This window comes from Pristiophorus japonicus, chromosome 6 (assembly GCF_044704955.1).
Source record: "Pristiophorus japonicus isolate sPriJap1 chromosome 6, sPriJap1.hap1, whole genome shotgun sequence".
Classification (NCBI taxonomy): Eukaryota; Metazoa; Chordata; class Chondrichthyes; family Pristiophoridae; genus Pristiophorus; species Pristiophorus japonicus.
Genome location: NC_091982.1, coordinates 56,640,974 through 56,657,487, shown reverse-complemented (window position 1 = coordinate 56,657,487; position 16,514 = coordinate 56,640,974). Strand labels below are relative to the sequence as shown.

Sequence of the window (16,514 nt, the reverse complement as noted above, 5' to 3'; positions counted from 1 at the left end):
TAGGAGAAATTAGCATAACTCGTTTGTTATTCCTAATCACAGTGTAGTTTTGGATGTGCAAAGACATGATTTACAATTTTTGAGTTATAGGAAAAGTATATTTTCTAATTGATATAATTTCCATATGTTATGGTGTGATTTGCATAACACAATTGATAAATTATCCCCAGTACCTCAGTAAAATAGAAAGAAGAAAGACTTGCATTTATATAGCGCCTTTCATGACCTCAGGACGTCCCAAGGTGTTTTTACAGCAAATGCAGTACTTTTGAAATGTAGTCACTGTTGCAATGTAGGAAATGTAGATAATGATCTGATAATCTGTTTTAAGGCCATTGGTTGAGGAATAAATCAGTAAATAAACATTGTTGAGGGCACCAGGGAGAACCTCCCTGTTCTACTAAGAAATAATGCAATGGGATATTTTAGTCTACCTGAGAGAGAGGTTGGGGTCTCGGTTCAACGTCTCATCCGAAAGATGGCACCTCCGACAGTGCAGCGCTCTCTCAGCACTGCGCTGAAGTCTAATTTTGGGAAGGCCCGAAAAGAAGAACAAGTGCTTGACACCAACATTCCCTCTAAACCGCGCAGTGATGGGAAAGGTCCCACACACACCGCTCACTGGCTTTTCCATTGTACGCACCGCGCAGGCATTTAAAAGAAACAGGCCACGCAGAACAAAGTGCAGCCCACAGGGAACATTGCTTCGCACTCGGGGGAAGGGTTACCCCTCACACACTACTAGCTGGCACAGTGAGTTAAGTGCCGTCAGCAGATATTTGACTCAAGGGGCCAGAGCTGCAGCTTTCAGCTGGATCTACTTCTTTTCCTGCAATTGCTCGTAATAAATCTACTTCTGGCCACCCTGAAGCAGCCCCACTAATGTTTAAATAAATATATGAAGGTACATAGTCTCAAATCCGGCAACTTCGGTTTACGGATTTTTCCGGATTTCAGATCGGTCGCACTGATCTGAAATGCGATTTTCTCAAAGATGTCCGGTTTACGGAGAGTAGCACGGTATGAGCTGTTTTATCGGGATGGTGTGACGCCAAGTGGATTGTTCTGCCACCAAGCTGAAGCTGTGTCGCGTGGCCCGACGAACAGAGAGGGTCACGGAGGGGTTGTGAGAACATAAGAAATAGGAGCAGGAGTCGGCCATTCGGCCCCTCGAGCCTGCTCTGCCATTCAATAAGATCATGGCTGACCTTCTACCTCAACTCCACTTTCCCATCCGATCTCCATATCCCTTAATATCCCAAAATCTATCGATCTCAGCCTTCAACGACTGAGCTTCCACAGCCCTCTGGGGCAGAGAATTCCAAAGATTCACCACCCTCTGAGTGAAGACATTTCTCCTCATTTCAGTCCTAAATGGCCGACCCCTTATTCTGAGACTGTGACCACTGGTTCTAGACTCCCCAGCCAGAGGAAACATCCTCCATGTCAAGCCCTGTAAGAATTTTGTATGTTTCACTGAGATCACCTCACATTCTTCTAAGAAAGAAAGAGGTAGGCAAGCGGGACTGGGGAAAGACGTGCTAAGAAATATAATGGGTGCATGATAGATATAGAGCTGTGGAGGGGAGTGGAGCTGAATACTGCGGGGGGAATGGGGGTGTGGAAGGGAACTAATAGAAGAGCAGGCACAGAGGGTCTAAAGGAAGTGGGGTATTTATTTTTTGAAAATATTCAGTCATAAAATGTGGGCATCGCTGGCAAGGCCATAATTCATTGACCGTTCCTAGATACCCATGAGAAGGTGGTGGTGAGCCACCTTCTTGAACCATTGCAGTCCGTGTGGTACTTCCACAGTGCTATTAGGGAGGTCAGGCTGTCACAAGTTGCTCCCTCTAATGGCCCTGGCCGCTGATGGTCTTGCAGGCTGGGACTGCACTGATTTCCGGGCCGGGCCACCGTTCGGGGCCCAGAAGAGGCGAGGGCCCAGGGGCAGCACGGGCCAGCCCACACTGCGATATGTGTGCACACTAGGTCCGTGCAGCAGTGCTGGTCTCCAGTCATCTTGGGTAATCCTTGCCACTGGACCAAGACCTAGCTCTGTCAAGCCCGTGTGGTGGCTGGTGTACAACGGCCACCACACATTGAAAAAATCCACCCACAAGCATCTTCCACCCTTCAACATGTAGTTCGGGACCTGGAATATTAGGTTCTTCATTGAAACACCTGTGAACTCATCCCTTTTTGAAGTGGATGCAAGTAAAGAAAGCAAATGGCATGCTGGCCTTCATAGTGAGAGGAATTGAGTATAGGAGCAGGGAGGTCTTACTGTGATTGTACAGGGCCTTGGTGAGACCACACCTTGAGTATTGTGTGAAGTTTTGTTCTCCTAATCTGAAGAAGGACATTCTTGCTATTGAGCGAGTGCAGCGAAGGTTCACCAGACTGATTCCGGGATGGCAAGACTGACATATGAAGAAAGATTGGATCGACTAGGCTTATATTCACTGGAATTTAGAAGAATGAGAGGGGATCTCACAGAAACATATAAAATTCTGACGGGATTGGACAAGTAGATGCAGGAAGAGTGGTTCCGATGTTGGGGAAATCCCAACAGGGACTAAGGATAAGGGGTAAGCCATTTAGGACTGAGATGAGGAGAAACTTCTTCACGCAGAGAATTGTGAACTTGTGGAATTCTCTACCACAGAAAGTTGTTGAGGCCAGTTTGTTAGACATATTCAAAAGGGAGTTAGATGTGGCCCTTACAGCTAAAGGGATCAAGGGGTATAGAGAGAAAGCAGAAGTGGGGTACTGAAGTTGCATGATCAGTCATGATCATATTGAATGGTGGTGCAGGCTCGAAGGGCTGAATGGCCTACTCCTGCACCAACTTTCTATGTTTCTGTGTTTCTATGTTTCTATGTTTATATCCCCAATACGAGGGACTGCCTATGATGATGATTAGGGAGGGAGGTCCAGGATTTTGACGCGGCAGCAATGAAGGAACTAATATATAGATGCCTGATTCAGGATGGTGTGCTGCACGAGTGATCTGGAGGTGCTGGGTCTGGAGGTTATCTGCGACCAGGAAACACTGGAGCAGAGTTAAATTTAATTTGAGGCTGCATTTGTACACATTTAAATAGAAGGCCTGTAGTGGGGCCTGTAATGTCTGGATTCCATTTGGAAGAATGGTATTTGTCAGCAGAGTAAAAGCAGCACCAACAAGAACGGAGGCAAAATCTGGAGCGGTGCAGGGCTGGAGAACCATTTAAATGTAATAGATGTAACAAAGAGGCAGTGCGCACATGGAAGGTGGAAGGCCGGTCAGGAGAGCATTGAAATAGTCAAGGAGGTAACAAAGGCATGGATGAGGGTTTCATGCAGATGAGCTGAGGCAGGGGTAGTGAGGGTCCATGTTTGGGAGGTATCCTAATATCACCCACTGCGCTCGCTGACCTACATTGCCTCCCGGTCCGACAATGCCTCGATTTTAAAATTCTCATCCTTGCTTTCAAATCCCTCCGCAGCCTCGCCCCTCCCTTTCTCTATAATCCCCTCCAGCCCCACAACCCTTCGCGATCTCTGCACTCCTCCTCCAATTCTGGGCTCTTGTGCATCCCCGATTTTAATCGCTCCACCATTCGCGGCCGTTCCTTCGGCTGACTTGGCCCTAAGCTCTGAAATTTTCCCTCCCTCAACCTCTCCGCCCGTCCAGCTCTCTCCCTTCCTCCTTTAAGGCACTCCTAAAAACCTACCTTTTTGACCAAGCTTTTGGTCACCTGTCCTAATATCTACTTATGCGGCTTGGTGTCAAATTTTGTTTGATAACGCTCCTGTGAAGTGCCTTTGGATGTTTTACTATGTTAAAGGCGCTATATAAATGCAAGTTTTTGTTGTTGATCAGGACAAATGCATAAAAGTGCACCAGTATTATGATGGGCTATTATGCGATGAAGCAGCGACTGTATTGTAGAACTAATTAAGATGCCCAACTCGGTGGTGAGCCTTCTGTTCGTGCAGCAGTATTCAAACGCTGATTTATGTCCAAACCAGTAAGCATCTCTGTTTGGCAACTCGAGTGTAAAAGAAATGAGACTGAAGGCTGATTGAGGCCAGTGAACAGCAAGCACGTAATCCTGGTCCCACTGGGTGGTCCTTGGAAAACTTCTCCCTTGTGTCTGACCCTTGATAAACTACTGTAAATAAATGGCTTGTTATTCCTTGCTGCCCCGAGAGGAGAAAGGACAAGTCATTTCATCATCTGCTACTTTCGAAATTGTTTAATATCCGAGGTGCTGCATGCGAAATGGTCATGCAGAGGGAAATAGTTTTCCTTATTTTCTCCTTAAAAATGATTCTGTGTTGAAGTCCGCCCTGACCCAGGCTCAGTCGAACGTGTGGCGTTGGATTGAGGGGAGACTTGTTGTACCACTGTTCAATTCCTTTCATTTTCAATTTACTTTGGCGGTTAGCGTTTCTGCGTGCTGCGGGCACACACGCATGACGTGCTGATGCACATTGCGAAGTGCATTCTTGGGTAGGCATCAACTTTGTTCCCAGGCATATACAAGCTGTGTTTCTGAGCACACACACAGTGGGGCAGATCGTGACTTTGTGCAATGGTGTGAAACAGGCGATAGCAAGGCAGCCCCTTTTGCCTCTCTCCCGATTTTGATTTCCATTAACTTCACACGGGAAAGCTGTAATATCGGCTGCCAACTCACTATCATTATTGTTATACACCATGGCACAAAGTCAATCTACCCCAGGGTGTTCCTTGGGCATGCACAGAGTGTGTTCCTTGGGCATGCACAGAGTGTGTTCCTTGGGCATACACAGGGTGTGCCCCTTGGGCATACACAGAGTGTGATCCTTGGGTGTCCCTTGGGCATCACACAGTGTGTTCCTTGGGCATGCACAGAGTGTGTTCCTTGGGCATGCACAGAGTGTGATCCTTGGGCAGGCACAGAGTGTGTTCCTTGGGTGTCCCTTGGGCATCACACAGTATGTTCCTTGGGCATGCACAGAGTGTGTTCATTGGGCATGCACAGAGTGTGTTCATTGGGCATGCACAGAGTGTGTTCCTTTGGCAGGCACAGGGTGTGTTCCTTGGGCAGACACAAGGTGTGTTCCTTTGGCATACACAGGGTGTGTTCCTTGGGCATGCAAAGAGTTTGTCCCTTGGGCATCACAGGGTGTGTTCCTTGGGCATGCAAAGAGTATGTCCCTTGGGCATGCACAGAGTGTGTTCCTTGGGCATACACAGAGTGTGTTCCTTGGGCAGGCACAGAGTGTGTTCCTTGGGCATACACAGGGTGTGTTCCTTGGGCAGACACAAGGTATGTTCCTTTGGCATACACAGGGTGTGTTCCTTGGGCAGGCACAGAGAGTGTTCCTTTTGGCATGCACAGAGTGTGTTCCTTGGGCAGGCACAGAGTGTGTTCCTTGGGCAGGCACAGAGTGTGTTCCTTGGGCAGGCACAGAGTGTGTTCCTTGGGCAGACACAAGGTATGTTCCTTGGGCATCACAGAGTGTGTTCCTTGGGCAGGCACAGAGTGTGTTCCTTGGGCATGCACAAACAACAATGCCCGATCATGTTCAAACTGAATTCTTGGTTGTGCGAAGACTTTTAGATTATATATATAAAAGGAGGGTGGCGAGTGCGTGATGCAGTGGAGAGATAAGGTGAGCAAGAAGTGTGGTATGCTTTAGATCACATTTGGTGGTGAGGGGAGATTCAGATCAAATGCGTCACGCCATTTGACGTTGGCAGCCATCCAAATCAACATAGGCATGAGATGTGCTTTACAATGGTAATGATTCAAGCTACCCAATTCAGGTGATTGATACCAGTAAATGGAGGTCAGCTGTGGGGTGATTTCAGAACAAAAGTTAACCTCCGTTTGCCACTATAAAATAATATGTCAGATTTGTTACGCTAATTGTATGGCCTCAAGTTTATTCACTGTGTTGTGGCTAATTAATATTACAAAGTAGGGCCAGGACATTGAAATGGATGTTCCAATGGGCCAGCCTGACCTTCAGTGATATACAGTATGGTGACTGTTTTCTCAGAGATCTGTCTGTAGCAGTGCGAGATGGATTACAGTCGCCCAGTGTGGCCACTGTCTTTGTTTTCTCAGAGCTGGGTTCTTAACAGAGCCTGTTTTTCTTCAATCGCAAAGGCTCTTTGTTTAACCCCTTCACAGACCCACCGTGATTTATGTCGACACTTTCAGGACAGATTTGAGTTCAGCCGAGTTTAGTTATCTTTGACTGCGACAATAATGGATAGGAGGGTCTGTGTTTATTGTAGATGTTAGCCCACGAGGGAACATTTTGGCATGAAGAAAAGAAGCAGAACCCCAAGCTAGGCAAAGGCACATCTTCGAGTGGGCTGTTGCCCATTAGTTTGTTGGTGTGTACAACCTTGTTCATTTTAAAATTGGATTTTATGATTTGGCGACTCACTGTAATTCTCCGCGACTTCACCGGCTCTGGTCAGTGAGTTTCCAGGACTGAACAAAGTGACTCCATTGGCTTTTAACGTGAAGCTTAGTGGCATTAAGCAGTCACCAGATGTGAGAGAGTAACCAGGTAAATTGATATCGGGTCTTTCTCCCTCTGAACTGGGTGGTGAGGAGGACCATTGACAACACTGAATTGAGTCAGTCTTACATAAGAACATAAGAAATAGGAGCAGGAGTTGGTCATTTGGCCCCTTGAGCCTGCTCCGGCATTCAATAAGATCACGGCCGATCTGGTCTTCCACTGACTCAAGGAAAGGACAGGACGTTGATTTGTGTAGCATGCTTCATATCCACAGGATGTCTCCCAAAAAGCTTCGCAGCCAATAAATTACTTGGGTGAAGTGTGGTCACTCTTGTTTTGTGGAGATACATAGCAACCCATTGGTGTCAAGCAAGGTCTCACCAACAGAAAATGAGATTAAATAATCGCTGAATCCATTTTGGGGGCCTGGGTTAAGAGATGAATGTTGGTCAGATCACTCGCTTGCTCTACTCTAGTGTCAACTGTGGCTCAGTGGGTAGCACACTTGCCTCTGAGTCAGAAGGTTGTGGGCTCAAGTCCCACTCTAGAGACTTGAGCACAACAAATTTAAGCTGACACTGCAGTGCTGAGGGAGGGCTGCACTGTCGGTGGTGCCATCTTTCAGATGAGATGTTAAACTGAGGCCCCGTCTGCCCTCAAGTGGATGTAAAAGATTCAATGGCACTATTTCGAAGAAGAGCAAGGGAGTTATCCCTGGTGTCCTGGCCAATATTTATCCCTCAATCAACATAACAAAAACAGATTGGCTGCCACGTTTCCCACATTACAACAGTGACTACACTCCAAAAGTACTTCATTGGCTGTAAAGTGTGTTGAGCCGTGAAAGGCGCTAGATAAATCCAAGTCTTTCTTTACTTCACATTATTCCATGGGATCTTTGACAGCCACCTGAACAGGCAGATGTTTCATGTCTCATCTGAAAGAAGCCACCTCCAACAAAGCAGCCCTTCCTCAGCACTGCACAGAAGAGTCAGCCTGGATTGTATGCTCGGGTCCTGGAGTGGGCCTTGAACTCACAAAACTTACTCAGGGGCAACTGAGCCAAATTGCCTCTTGAGTATCGCTGCCGTGTCGCGCCTCTGCTCTTCACCTGGTTGCACAGCCAGGCTGGGATCAAGAAGACCAATCTTGGCAAAAGACCAAACAGACGACCACACACTACATCTAAGTAGCAGGACCTTCCAATATTTATCACTGTCATCATAGGCAATCCCTCGGAATCGAGGAAGACCTGTTTCCACACCTGTGTCCTGAGGTGGCTGAACAGTCCAATACGAGAACCACAGTCCCTGTCACAGGTGGGACAGGTAGTCGTTGAGGGTAAGGAAGGATGGGACTGGTTTGTGGCATGCTCATTCCGCAGCCTGCGCTTGTTTTCTGCATTATCTCGGCGATGAGCCTAGAGGTGGTCAGCGCCCTCCCGGATGCACTTCTTCCACTTAGGGTGGTCTTTGGCCAGGGTCTCCCAGGTGTCGGTGGGTATGTTGCACTTTATTAGGGAGGCTTTGAGGGTGTCCTTTGGCTCATTTGCCATGAAGGAGTTCCGAATAGAGCGCTTGCTTTGGGAGTCTCGTGTCTAGCATGTGAACAATGTGGCCTGCCCAGCGGAGCTGGTCAAGTGTGGTCAGTGCTTCAATGCTGGGGATGTTTGCCTGGTCGAGGATGCTAACGTTGGTCTGTCCTCCCGGGTGCTGCCTGCACTGAATGTTGAGTTGCTCTGTGGCATGTTACACCACAGGTCTACAGAATGCTTTGGCACCCCACTGAAGTAAAGAAAGACTTGCATTTATATAGCGCCTTTCACAACCACCGGACATCCCAAATCGCTTTACAGCCAATGAAGTACTTTTTGAAGTGCCATCACTGTTGTAAATGCGGCAGCCAATTTGCACACAGCAAGCTCCCACAAACAGCAATGTGATAATGACCAGATCATCAGTTTTGTTATGCTGACAGGAGTGCGTCATTACAATATGTCAAGTAATTGAACTTGTGAACGGTGCTTTCAAAACTGCAAGTGGAAAAAGTCAGAAAGCGCTGAGAGTAATGCAGCTAGTCTAAATTCATTTCCAGCTCTCTGTTTATCTTCACACGGCTGAATCTGATTTTAGACTGAAGCCATTACGGCAGCAATCACTGTTATGGTTTTCGCGGGGTACCTGCCAAATCTTACCAATACGCAGCTTAGCACAGAAATGCAGTGCCTTTAAGCCAGGCTTCATTCGGTGTTAGGTGAGGTGATCAAATAGTCAGAAACATGTTTAATAACACCAAACAAAGGCTCTGACTGAGCTCAGGAAAAACTGTCTTCTAAGAACAAAGCGATTTTGGATTTCTGAGACCGTATATCATTAGCCTGCAGCTTCACACAGCAGCGGACTGTGTGTTTCTCGCCCACACATCTAATGGAGCATTGAGTATAGAGTATCTCATTTATGCAAAATGCCTGTGACAGCTTAGTGTCCCATATCATCAGCACATTTATAAGAAATGGGATATAGCTCTTAGTTAAATCTTTTTTTTAATTGCTGTTGTGATCATGCTGTACTTTTAAAGTACAGGAGTTAGCACTGTAACGAGGAATAACTCATCGCTCGCGCCCCGCACATGCAAAAATGAACAAAGTGCAAATTGCAAAAATGTAACGGTAAGTTCTGGCTTTCCATTTCATTTTATGTCCTTGCACTGTTGTGTAATGTTGTGAAGGGTTGCTTTGAGCATGTTTACTGGAGACTGCTAGAATGGTTACAGCAATGCGCGGTTGACACGCTGAGAAATGGGTCACAAATCGATTTGTGAAATTGTTTTTTTTATTTTGCTGCAGGAGATGACACATTCGTGGCCGCCTCCACTAACAGCGATACACACGCCTGGCAAGGCCGAACCAACCAAGTTCCCGATCCCCAACAAGGTAGGGACCTGCTATTGAAACTAGACCTAATCAACTGGATTTTACCAGACGTGGGAAGCGTTTGAAAGGAAACATCTTTTGGCAGCACCTAGGTTTTGCACAGGATATACGGCACAGAAACAGGCCATTCGGCCCAACCCGTCCATGCTGGCATTTATGCTCCACTTGAACCTCCTCCCGTCTTTCCTGATCTAAATCTATCAGCATAACCCTCTCCAGGATGGTATGTTGCCTCCCTGGTGCAAGGGTCAAGGATGTCTCGGAGCGGGTGCAGGACATTCTGAAATGGGAGGGAGAACAGTCAGTTGTCGTGGTGCACATTGGTACCAACGACATAAGTAAAAAAAGGGATGAGGTCCTACGAAACGAATTTAAGGAGCTAGGAGCTAAATTAAAAAGTAGGACCTCAAAAGTAGTAATCTCGGGATTGCTACCAGTGCCACGTGATAGTCAGAGTAGGAATCGCAGGTGGCTTGAGCAGTGGTGCAGCAGGGAGGGATTCAAATTCCTGGGGCATTGGGACCGGTTCTGGGGGAGGTGGGACCAGTACAAACCGGACGGTCTGCACCTGGGCAGGACCGTAACCAATGTCCTAGGGGGAGTGTTTGCTAGTGCTGTTGGGAAGGATTTAAACTAATATGGCAGGGGGATGGGAACCAATGCAGGGAGACAGAGGGAAACAAAAAGGAGGCAAAAGCAAAAGACAGAAAGGAGATGAGGAAAAGTGGAGGGCGGAGAAACCCAAGGCAAAGAACAAAAAGGGCCACTGTACAGCAAAATTCTAAAAGGACAACGGGTGTTAAAAAAAACAAGCCTGAAGGCTTTGTGTCTTAATGCAAGGAGTATCCGCAATAAGGTGGATGAATTAATTGTGCAAATAGATGTTAATAAATATGATGTGATTGGGATTACGGAGACGTGGCTCCAGGATGATCAGGGCTGGGAACTCAACATTCAGGGGTATTCAACATTCAGGAAGGATAGAATAAAAGGAAAAGGAGGTGGGGTAGCATTGTTGGTTAAAGAGGAGATTAATGCAATAGTTAGGAAAGACATTAGCTTGGATGATGTGGAATCTATATGGGGAGAGCTGCAGAACACCAAAGGGCAAAAAACGTTAGTAGGAGTTGTGTACAGACCTCCAAACAGTAATAGGGATGTTGGGGAGGGCATCAAACAGGAAATTAGGGGTGCATGCAATAAAGGTGTAGCAGTTATAATGGGTGACTTTAATATGCACATAGATTGGGCTAGCCAAACTGGAAGCAATACGGTGGAGGAGGATTTCCTGGAGTGCATAAGGGATGGTTTTCTAGACCAATATGTTGAGGAACCAACTAGGGGGGAGGCCATCTTAGACTGGGTGTTGTGTAATGAGAGAGGATTAATTAGCAATCTCATTGTGCGAGGCCCCTTGGGGAAGAGTGACCATAATATGGTGGAATTCTGCATTAGGATGGAGAATTAAACAGTAAATTCAGAGACCATGGTCCAGAACTTAAAGAAGGGTAACTTTGAAGGTATGAGGCGTGAATTGGCTAGGATAGATTGGCGAATGATACTTAGGGGGTTGACTGTGGATGGGCAATGGCAGACATTTAGAGACTGCATGGATGAATTACAACAATTGTACATTCCTGTCTGGCGTAAAAATAAAAAAGGGAAGGTGGCTCAACCGTGGCTATCTAGGGAAATCAGGGATAGTATTAAAGCCAAGGAAGTGGCATACAAATTGGCCAGAAATAGCAGCGAACCTGGGGACTGGGAGAAATTTAGAACTCAGCAAAGGAGGACAAAGGGTTTGATTAGGGCAGGGAAAATGGAGTACGAGAAGAAGCTTGCAGGGAACATTAAGGTGGATTGCAAAAGTTTCTATAGGTATGTAAAGACAAAAAGGTTAGTAAAGACAAACGTAGGTCCCCTGCCGTCAGAATCAGGGGAAGTCATAACGGGGAACAAAGAAATGGCAGACCAATTGAACAAGTACTTTGGTTCGGTATTCACTAAGGAGGATACAAACAACCTTCCGGATATAAAAGGGGTCAGAGGGTCTAGTAAGGAGGGGGAACTGAAGGAAATCTTTATTAGTCGGGAAATTGTGTTGGGGAAATTGATGGGATTGAAGGCCGATAAATCCCCAGGGCCTGATGGACTGCATCCCAGAGTACTTAAGGAGGTGGCCTTGGAAATAGCGGATGCATTGACAGTCATTTTCCAACATTCCATTGACTCTGGATCAGTTCCTATGGAGTGGAGGGTAGCCAATGTAACCCCATTTTTAAAAAAGGAGGGAGAGAGAAAACAGGGAATTATAGACCGGTCAGCCTGACCTCAGTAGTGGGTAAAATGATGGAATCAATTATTAAGGATGTCATAGCAGTGCATCTGGAAAATGGTGACATGATAGGTCCAAGTCAGCATGGATTTGTGAAAGGGAAATCATGCTTGACAAATCTTCTGGAATTTTTTGAGGATGTTTCCAGTAAAGTGGACAAAGGAGAACCAGTTGATGTGGTATATTTGGACTTTCAGAAGGCTTTCGACAAGGTCCCACACAAGAGATTAATGTGCAAAGTTAAAGCACATGGGATTGGGGGTAGTGTGCTGACGTGGATAGAGAACTGGTTGTCAGACAGGAAGCAAAGAGTAGGAGTAAACGGGTACTTATCAGAATGGCAGGCAGTGACTAGTGGGGTACCGCAAGGTTCTGTGCTGGGGCCCCAGCTGTTTACACTGTACATTAATGATTTAGACGAGGGGATTAAATGCAGTATCTCCAAATTTGCGGATGACACTAAGTTGGGTGGCAGTGTGAGCTGCGAGGAGGATGCTATTAGGCTGCAGAGTGACTTGGATAGGTTAGGTGAGTGGGCAAATGCATGGCAGATGAAGTATAATATGGATAAATGTGAGGTTATCCACTTTGGTGGTAAAAACAGAGAGACAGACTATTATCTGAATGGTGACAGATTAGGAAAAGGGAAAGTGCAACGAGACCTGGGTGTCATGGTACATCAGTCATTGAAGGTTAGCATGCAGGTACAGCAGGCGGTTAAGAAAGCAAATGGCATGTTGGCCTTCATAGCGAGGGGATTTGAATACAGGGGCAGGGAGGTGTTGCTACAGTTGCACAGGGCCTTGGTGAGGCCACATCTGGAGTATTGTGTACAGTTTTGGTCTCCTAACTTGAGGAAGGACATTCTTGCTATTGAGGGAGTGCAGCGAAGATTCACCAGACTGATTCCCGGGATGGCGGGACTGACCTATCAAGAAAGACTGGATCAACTGGGCTTGTATTCACTGGAGTTCAGAAGAATGAGAGGGGACCTCATAGAAACGTTTAAAATTCTGACGGGTTTAGACAGGTTAGATGCAGGAAGAATGTTCCCAATGTTGGGGAAGTCCAGAACCAGGGGTCACAGTCTGAGGATAAGGGGGAAGCCATTTAGGACCGAGATGAGGAGAAACTTCTTCACCCAGAGAGTGGTGAACCTGTGGAATTCTCTACCACAGAAAGTAGTTGAGGCCAATTCACTAAATATATTCAAAAGGGAGTTAGATGAAGTCCTTACTACTCGGGGGATCAAGGGTTATGGCGAGAAAGCAGGAAGGGGGTACTGAAGTTTCATGTTCAGCCATGAACTCATTGAATGGCGGTGCAGGCTAGAAGGGCTGAATGGCCTACTCCGGCACCTATTTTCTATGTTTCTATGTTTCTATTCCCTTCTCCCTCATATGTCCTAGGGAGAGTGTTTGCAAGTGCTGTTGGGGAGGAGTTAAACTAATATGGCAGGGGGATGGGAACCAATGCAGGGAGACAGAGGGAAACAAAATGAAGACAGAAGCAAAAGACAGAAAGGAGATGAGTAAAAGTGGAGGGCAGAGAAACCCAAGGCAAAAAACAAAAAGGGCCACTGTACAGCAAAATTCTAAAGGGTCAAAGTGTAATAAAAAGGCAAGCCTGAAAGCTCGGTGCCTCAATGCGAGGAGTATTCGGAACCCAGGAGAGGGCTCTGAGCTAGTTAGAGTGGGTGAGAGCGCAGATGAACAGGACCCCAAGAAAGAATGCAAAAGGCAGGAGGCAACAGAGCAGAGTAGCACTGGGGTAAGTGTAAACCACAAGGTGATAGGAAGGGACAATATGTATGAATATAAAGGGGCTGCAGGAGGGTTCAAAACTAAAAATCATGGTTTAAAAGCTAGTATTAAAACACTTTACCTAAACGCACGCAGCATTCGAAATAAAGTAAATGAGTTGACGGCACAAATCATTACAAATGGGTATGATTTGGTGGCCATTACAGAAACGTGGTTGCAGGGTGGCCAAGACTGGGAATTAAATTTACAGGGGTATCTGACAATTCGAAAGGATAGACAAGAAGGGAAAGGAGGTGGGGTAGCTCTGTTAATAAAGGATGATATCAGGGCAGTTGTGAGAGATGATATTGGCTCAAATGAGAAAAATGTTGAATCGTTGTGGGTGGAGATTAGAGATAGTAAGGGGAAAAAGTTACTGGTGGGCGTAGTTTATAGGCCCCCAAATAATAACTTCACGGTGGGGCGGACAATAATCAAGGGAATAATAGAGGCATGTGAAAAAGGAATGGCAGTAATCATGGGTGATTTTAACCTACATATCGATTGGTAAAATCAAATCGCACGGGGTAGCCTGGAGGAGGAATTCATCGAATGCATACGGGATTGTTTCTTAGAACAGTATGTTACAGAACCTACAAGGGAGCAAGCTATCTTAGATCTGGTCCTGTGTAATGAGACAGGAATAATAAACAATCTCCGAGTAAAAGATCCTCTCGGAATGAGTGATCGCAGTATGGTTGAATTTGTAATACAGAATGAGGGTGAGGAAGTAGTGTCTCAAACGAGCATACTATGCTTAAACAAAGGGGACTACAGTGGGATGAGGGCAGAGTTAGCTAAAGTAGACTGGGAACACAGACTAAATGGTGGCACAATTGAGGAGCAGAGGAGGACCTTTAAGGAGCTCTTTCATAGTGCTCAACAAAAATATATTCCAGTGAAAAAGAAGGGCGGTAAGAGAAGGGATAACCAGCCATGGATAACCAAGGAAATAAAGGAGAGTATCAAATTAAAAACCAATGCGTATAAGGTGGCCAAGGTTAGTGGGAAACTAGAAGATTGGGAAAATTTTAAACGACAGCAAAGAATGACTAAGAAAGCGATAAAGAAAGGAAAGATAGATTACGAAAGTAAACTTGCGCAAAACATAAAAACAGATAGTAAAAGCTTTTACCGATATATAAAATGGAAAAGAGTGACGAAAGTAAATGTTGGTCCTTTAGAAGATAAGAAGGGGGATTTAGTAATGGGAAATGTGGAAATGGCTGAGACCTTAAATAATTATTTTACTTCGGTCTTCACAGTGGAAGACCCAAATACCATGCCAAAAATTGCTGGTCACGGGACTGTGAGAAGGGAGGACCTTGAGACAATCACTATCACTAGGGAGGTAGTGCTGGACAGGTTAATGGGACTCAAGGTAGACAAGTTCCCTGGTCCTGATGAAATGCATCCCAGGGTATTAAAAGAGATGGCGGAAGTTATAGCAGATGCATTCGTTATAATCTACCAAAATTCTCTGGACTCTGGGGAGGTACCAGTGGATTGGAAAGCAGCTAATGTAACGCCTCTGTTGAAAAAAGGGGACAGACAAAAGGCAGGTAACGATAGGCCAGTTAGTTTAACATATGTAGTGGGGAAAATGCTTGAAGCTATCATTAAGGAAGAAATAGCGGGACATCTAGATAGGAATAGTGCAATCAAGCAGACGCAACATGGATTCATGAAGGGGAAATCATGTTTAACTAATTTACTGGAACTCTTTGAGGATATAACGAGCATGGTGGATAGAGGTGTACCGATGGATGTGGTGTATTTGGATTTCCAAAAGGCATTCGATAAGGTGCCACACAAAAGGTTACTGCAGAAGATAAAGGTACGCAGAGTCAGAGGAAATGTATTAGCATGGATCGAGAATTGGCTGGCTAACAGAAAGCAGAGAGTCGGGATAAATGGGTCCTTTTCCGGTTGGAAATCGGTGGTTAGTGGTGTTTCACAGGGATCGGTGCTGGGACCACAACTGTTTACAATATACATAGATGAACTGGAAGAGGGGACAGAGTGTAGATGACACAAAGATTAGTGGGAAAGCGGGTTGTGTAGAGGATACAGAGAAGCTGCAAAGAGATTTAGATAGGTTAAGCGAATGGGCTAAGGTTTGGCAGATAGAATACAATGTCGGAAAATGTGAGGTCATCCACCTTGGAAAAAAACCAGTAAAAGAGAATACTATTTGAATGGGGAGAAATTACAACATGCTGCGGTGCAGAGGGACCTGGGGGTCCTTGTGCATGAATCCCAAAAAGTTAGTTTGCAGGTGCAGCAGGTAATCAGGAAGGCAAATGGAATGTTGGCCTTCATTGCAAAAGGGATGGGGTACAAAAGCAGGGAGGTCCTGCTGCAACTGTACAGGGTATTGGTGAGGCCGCACCTGGAGTACTGCGTGCAGTTTTGGTCACCTTACTTAAGGAAGGATATACTAGACTTGGAGGGGGTACAGAGACAATTCACTAGGCTGATTCCGGAGATGAGGGGCTTACCTTATGATGATAGATTGAGTAGACTGGGTCTTTACTCGTTGGAGTTCAGAAGGATGAGGTGTGATCTTATAGAAACATTTAAAGTAATGAAAGGGATAGACAAGATAGAGGCAGCGAGGTTGTTTCCACTGGTCGGGGAGACTCGAACTAGAGGGCACAGCCTCAAAATACGGGGGAGACAATTTAAAACCAAGTTGAGAAGGAATTTCTTCTCCCAGAGGGTTGTGAATCTGTTGAATTCTCTGCCCAAGGAAGCAGTTGAGGCTAGCTCATTGAATGTATTCAAATCATAGATAGATTTTTAACCAATGAGGGAATTAAGGGTTATGGGGAGCGGGCGGGTAAGTGGAGCTGAGTCCGCGGCCAGATCAGCCATGATCTTGTTGAATGGCGGAGCAGGCTCGAGGGGCTCGATGGCCTACTCCTGT

The 16,514-nt window shown here is 46.0% G+C and overlaps 1 protein-coding gene across 1 annotated transcript in view; it reads left to right on the top strand.

Annotated features, from left to right (window-relative positions):
- Nucleotides 1-16,514, top strand: part of aff2 (AF4/FMR2 family, member 2) — a 569,269-nt gene that overhangs the window by 336,519 nt on the left and 216,236 nt on the right. The window contains exon 5 of the mRNA XM_070882879.1: nt 9,362-9,448. Within this exon, the coding sequence (XP_070738980.1) occupies nt 9,362-9,448 (87 nt within the window). The remainder of the gene's footprint in view (nt 1-9,361; nt 9,449-16,514) is intronic.